The sequence below is a fragment of the Hippocampus bargibanti genome, linkage group LG01 (assembly GCF_051943395.1).
Source record: "Hippocampus bargibanti isolate YZ-2025 linkage group LG01, ASM5194339v1, whole genome shotgun sequence".
NCBI lineage: Eukaryota > Metazoa > Chordata > Actinopteri > Syngnathiformes > Syngnathidae > Hippocampus > Hippocampus bargibanti.
The window spans coordinates 2,493,834-2,499,955 of record NC_142734.1 but is presented as its reverse complement, the minus strand read 5'-3'; the positions used below and the strand labels follow the sequence as shown (position 1 = coordinate 2,499,955).

The 6,122-nt window shown below is 43.8% G+C and overlaps 1 protein-coding gene across 1 annotated transcript in view; it reads right to left on the bottom strand.

Moving 5' to 3' along the window:
- Nucleotides 1–499: 499 nt before the first annotated feature.
- The window catches only part of iqsec2b (IQ motif and Sec7 domain ArfGEF 2b), a 36,349-nt gene continuing 30,726 nt past the window's right edge, over nucleotides 500–6,122 (bottom strand). Inside the window, exon 14 of the mRNA XM_088989788.1 lies at nucleotides 500–5,517. Within this exon, the coding sequence (XP_088845914.1) occupies nucleotides 4,378–5,517 (1,140 nt within the window). The 3' untranslated portion in view covers nucleotides 500–4,377. The remainder of the gene's footprint in view (nucleotides 5,518–6,122) is intronic.

Sequence of the window (6,122 nt, the reverse complement as noted above, 5' to 3'; positions counted from 1 at the left end):
TAGTTGATTCCTCAATTGCAACACAAATGCCGGATTTCAAATACGGAAACGGAAATACAAAATGAAACGAAAACAATGTGACGCGCATACGCATATCATGCTTCATCGACAAAGACTCGAAAACCGCAGATTTTTATCGTATAAAAGTTGTTATACGGCGTACACAATTCAAAGTGATGAAAAAACGTATAAAATACGGGGAAAACGTATAGGTTGATATGTAAATCTTCAATTTAAAACGGACCGCCTCATGAGGACATAGCGGTACAGAAAATGGATGGATGGATGTGAGTTTTGTGTAATTTCAGATATTATTTACCACTGTTTTGTTGATAATTTGTATGCTTTACTAGAATCAGAAAGTCTTTAACAGTTCCACAATGGAGACATTTTTAATCTACATCAGCAAAATCGAAAGGGGTGGTGGAGGGGGGGGGGGACTTGAAAGATATTTTAAAAAGTATTCTGTGCTTCCATTAAGAAACAGAGGACTCCTTACTTCAAGGACATTTTAATTGATCTGAAGCAATAAATATTCACATGTCATATATCTATTCTTTCAATACATTTAATACATTTATAACAGAAAATTGAATTAAATGTTCCAAATTAATCACCATAAGTGCACTGACATAACCGCTAGGCTGTGATATATTACTCTTCATTGTTTTGCTTGTCTTCAGTCACAAATAAGAAATCAACAAGTCAATATTCCTTTTTGCACACCATTTTCTGTCCTTTTGTCGCTCCTATATACATGCGTCATGGCACTCACATGCACACACCCAAATACAGATTGGGATCACTTTGTCCCATAAAAAGCCTATAAGCAGATTATTTACAATCAGATTTATACAGAACAATCTACGAACTAAGTGCGGCTATATCCATGCAAGAAAAGTCAAAAAAAGAAAAGGGGTTGGCGAGTCAACAGATACAGTGATACCTTGGCTTACGAACTTAATTGGTTCCCAGACAGAGTGTGTAAGGCGAAAAGTGTGTATCCCAAAAATTAATTTCTCATATAAAACAATTAAAATGAGAATAATCCGTTCCCAGGTCCCCATAAAACATAATTTTCTACTTTCTAATTTTCTAAACCTTAAAACTACACACAAAAATATACTTTATTTTATGTGTAATAAATGTGCTATGGTATTATAATTAAAGAAATAAACTGTACTGTATAATAAAGTTGTTTTATTTACCTTTGTGATGGTCGTTGATGGCTTGATGGAATGGAGTGACCGGTTTCATCAGCATTAAACACTCGATGAGAAACGTAGCCTTCTTTCACCATCTTGAGGAATGATCCCTTATAGGTGCTTTCTCTGCGATAATTTTGCCTAGTTCCTCATCAATTGTGTTCTGTTTTGCTGGGTTGATAGCTTTTTGCATCAAGTGTACAGATGGCTTGTACGGCTTATTTGTGGAGCTTGATTGATGGGAATTTTAACCTTGCAATATCAAAGTTGAAACTTGTCCAAATTTCACTGTTTTCTGTCAATTTTCTCACAATTTCACTTTTGTTTTTTTTTCACTTTTGTTTTTTTGTTTCAAGCTCTATCGTCTCCCATTCGTGTGTGTGTGTGTGTGTGTGTGTTCTCTCACTCTCTCTCTGTCGTCTGCCTGTCTCTTTAATGTTTAACCCCCCCCCCCCACTGCTGCGTTCTTGGCCAATCACGTGGGTTTAACCGAAGACTGGAGGCGGGGAATAGAGGACAAACAGTGGGCCACCATTATCTTGTTATGAGAACGGGCTCGTTCGCGAACGACACATCACTCATTGTGGCATCTCCGTGTGTATCCCGAAAAATAGTTCGTATGCCAAGGTAAAGTTCGTATGCCGAGGTAAAATTTTCATACATTTTACGTTCGTAAACCGAAAAGTTCGTAAGCTAAGGGGTTCGTAAACCGAGGTATCACTGTACAGTAAAATCCTTCATCTCACATTCGTCACTTTCTACGGACGTCCTTTGGATGTTTTTGTGTGTGTGTGTGTGTATTTACATTTCACTCAAGTTATCTTTCAATACAGTAGAATTTCAAACAATGACATCATTTACTCCTCACTTCTCTGCCCCCAATCAGAGAATAATGATTATTGGCACTGTAGGTAACCATGAGCACTTCAACTTAAAATATTGCTGGAGTCCACAGAATAACAGAGTGTTGTTTTACATTCTCAATACTGATTGATGATAATGATGATTATTATAATTAGAATACAAAGCCGTCACGGGGATGCCGTGACATCAAGATGAGAGTTCTATAAAAGTGGTTGGAAGGGTGAGAGAGTAAGTGGCTAAAGACGTCACATGTGCAAAAACACAAACTTTCACAAAGCTCCCCTCTCCCGGCAAATTGGCGTTTTCGTGTTTATTATGTTTGTTAAAGTCATTCTAAGTGCCTTGCACGCTGGGTCCGAGAGGACAGTCATTTCATCTGTGCTGTATGTCATGCATATTAGCATATTTGACAATAAAGCTGACTTTGAAGCTGTATATCTTTATATCACCCTGTACGATACATTTACAAATTGATCAAAGAAACAATATTCATCGTACACATAGCAGATCTATTATTGATAAAACAGCGAGAAGCTTCAGAAAACAGTCACAATAGATTGTTTGATTGTTTCATTAATGAACAAACTTCTTGAGGAATGCATGACAAAGCCGCACGGCTCCCGGTCTACAGGTAAAAGATGCTGAAGTGGTTAAAAAGTTCAAAGACAAAGCAACGTTTTTGAGGTTATCATTGATGAATGAGATACAGTCAGCAAACGGGGAATTATTGCACAGTCAAAGGGCAATTTTTGCTGTTTAGAATGCTGAAATTGTCATTATTAAAGGACAACCGACACCACTTTTTTGTTTCCTAACTGACATCAGAAAAACGTTTTATAGCATCTAAAATAGCCCAAAACACGCAGGCTGATATTTTTAGTCAAATGCAAAACACCAATAAAAATGAGTTAAAGTGTCCAAAAACGACTTCAAAATGACCTCAGTTACAGAAGGTCCCGCCCCCTTGTTCATGACGTCACGCAAGGACGCCTTGCTCTTGAATCAAAACAATGGCTTCAGATTCGGAGAAGATGCTTTCTTGTGACTCATCCAGTTATGAATATGATTCAAATAGTTCTGAAGAGGAAAGCATAAATGTTTGCAATCGATTAAAGAAGTCCTTCCGTATCATTTTGAGGCGCCTGGACTACAATGTAGCGTCCCCAGAAAATGCACAAAATGGCGCCCAAGCTCAGTTGGAAATGGGCTGATTTGTTTGCTGGGAATTTGTGTCAACTAGTATCAAATAGTAGTCTTGGTGCAACACACAATACATAAAATATAGCTATATGCCGTGGAATTTTGTAAAATACGCTCAGTAGAAGTCATTTGAAGTGATTTTACAAATTATGGACACAACTTGTCCGGAGGCGTCGGTTGTCCTTTAAGTAAGTGGCCCTAAATTCTAAGAATAATAATACATTACATTTGAAAGACGCTTAAAATGTATTATTATTATATGTGCGCAACCACCAAAGCTGCCTAACAGTGGTTGTTGCATCCAAAAATACTTATATTATACTTTAAGAACAATAATAATAATAATAAAAATAGGGGGCAGCAAATCTCTTTTTTCCATGTTAATAACAATAATAATAATAATAATAGTAATAATAAATTTCATTTATCAGCGCCTTTCAAAACTCTCAAGGTCACTTTACAGTCACAGGATCAGCTTTTCTGTGGGTGAGCAGCGGCAGCCACACGCACCAGCGTTCACTCAACTCAGAAGTAAAGATAGAAAGCTAGCTAGCTACCTAATAGATAGCCAACTAGATAACTAGCTATATAACTAATAGAGAGCCAGCCAGATAGCTAGCTAGCCGGCCAATTAGCTAATAGGTAGCAAATAGATTGATAAAAGAAGGCTAATAGATAGCCAATAGATAGCCAGCTAGACAACTAGCTATATAACTAATAGATAGCCAACCAGAAAGCTAGCTAGCCGGCCAGTTAGCTAATAGGTAGTAAATAGATAGCTAATAGCCAATAGATAGCTCAAATAGATCGACAGCTAGCTAGATAGCTAATAGATAGCTAATATGTTTCCTGACTCAAATAGTTAGCTAGCTATCTAGCCAGCTAATAGCTAGCTAGCTAATGGATTAGTCCCACAAGCCTGTTTGCGTGCTTGCCATTTACATACGCGGGAAACGGAGGTGAAAGTAACAGAGGCGGAGCAAACTGCGTTTTCTCTTATCAGCCGCGTTGCCGCCGTTGCTCTCGATCCTAGCAGATCTGACCCCGGCCCTAGCGGCATCCTCCGCCCGATCGTCCGACCTATGACCCCGAGCGGCCCACGCCCTACTCACACTACGGTGCTTATCCGGTTGATAGGCTTGGATTTGGAGCCGCCCCCTGTCCCCGTCGCCTGCTGCCCTTGCTGAGGCTGCCCGGGGTGCTGGAGGGGGAGAGGGGAGAGAGGCGTAAGAGGGGTAAGGGGGGACGAAGGGGGGGGTAAAGGGGAGTGCGGCGGGGGAGGGGGGATGGACGAGAGCGGAGGGTACTGGGGCAGATACGGGGCGGCGGAAGCCGCCGCGTGATGCGCGTTGACGGTAGCGGATGGCAGGTTGTGGGGCAGGGTGCCGAAGATGAAGTGCGTTTGATGGCCGGAGTGGCTGGCCGGGTGCGGCGTGTGCACGTGGCCGGGGTGCGTTTGGGAGTGCGGATGCGAGTGAGACAAGGTTAGGGGCGGTTTGGTAACAGGGCCTGCGGCGCACCCCCTGATAGAGTGCGTGGCTGGCAAACGGTACAGGGCAAACTGAGGGTTCGGGGAATGCTGGGAGAGAGGCGAAAGGGGCGGGGGACGTCCCACCGCCACGTTGGTGAAGCGACCCGGATGTTGTGAGAGCTGGGACAGATGGCCCAGTTGCGGGGCGCAAAGTGGGGTACGAAAGGGTGGCGGGCATCTCTGCGCGGTATGAGGCGGCGGCCCTAGCGGAGGAGGTGTGACATTTTGGGCGCGGTAGCGATGGTGATGGTAGTACGGTGGCGGGGGTTGCACCGTCGTCGCGTGGCAATACTGCGCGTGCAGAGCCTGGATCTTGGAAGGCCCCCCATCCAACGCTTGGCACAGGGATGAAGGGGAGTGAGGAGGGGGTCCTCCCGTCGTCGGCGGGGCGACGGGCGCGGGGTAGGGTGGCCCCGGCGGAATAAGAGGCCCCGGCGGTTTGGCGCGTTTGCTGCCGAAGAGCGAGCCCAGGAAGGAGCCGCTGTTGTTGCCGCTCCCCGTAGGGCAATTCCCCGCTGCCGCTCTTTCCGCACCGCCGGAGACGCTCCCGACTCCAGTCCCAGAAGTGGTATGTTGCTGCCCCGGCCCACCCCCCATCCCCGTTCCGGGGCTCAGGATGGGGCGATGAGGCCGGAAGTCTTCTGTTGCGTAGCAGACCGGGACCGCGCCTGCTACCGGGTAGCGCTGGTGAGGCTGCGGACTGCTAATGATGGATCCCTGAAAGGAAAAGAGTGTCATCTTGCTCCAGAAGCATGCGAGGTAAACAAAGTCACATGAAGCGACAGCAGGGGGTTGGGAACTTATTGACCTCTTCTCATCTGGCTCGTCGATAAAACTAAATACAGTAAAGTAAAGTTATATCGATATTCTCGGGAGTCGGAAAAATATGGATATAACCGGACTATCGATATATCCGATCCTGCGGCATGTAAATTTTCTCCTTGCGTTCATAGAAATAGTATCGTAATAAGCAGTACTATCGATATAACCAATATCGATATAACAAGACTTTACTCTACATATTCTCGCTTTTTTGCTGTTTATTTCCTGTTTGGGCGCCAGTTGGCGGAAAGCGCAATTTTGATTGGATGATACTGACCTAAGATGGCCTTTGATGTTCAAATGGACAAGTTGCGTCCGTAATTTGTAAAATCACTTCAAATGACGTCTACTGAGCTCATTTTACAAAGATTCCACCGAATATAGCTATATTTTACCTTTTAAGACTGCCGCTGAATATTCAGGAAGTCTTGTTTTCGAGTTGATAACGATTCCTGACGTGACGTCACATACGGAACGCCCCTGACCGACAAAGCGATACC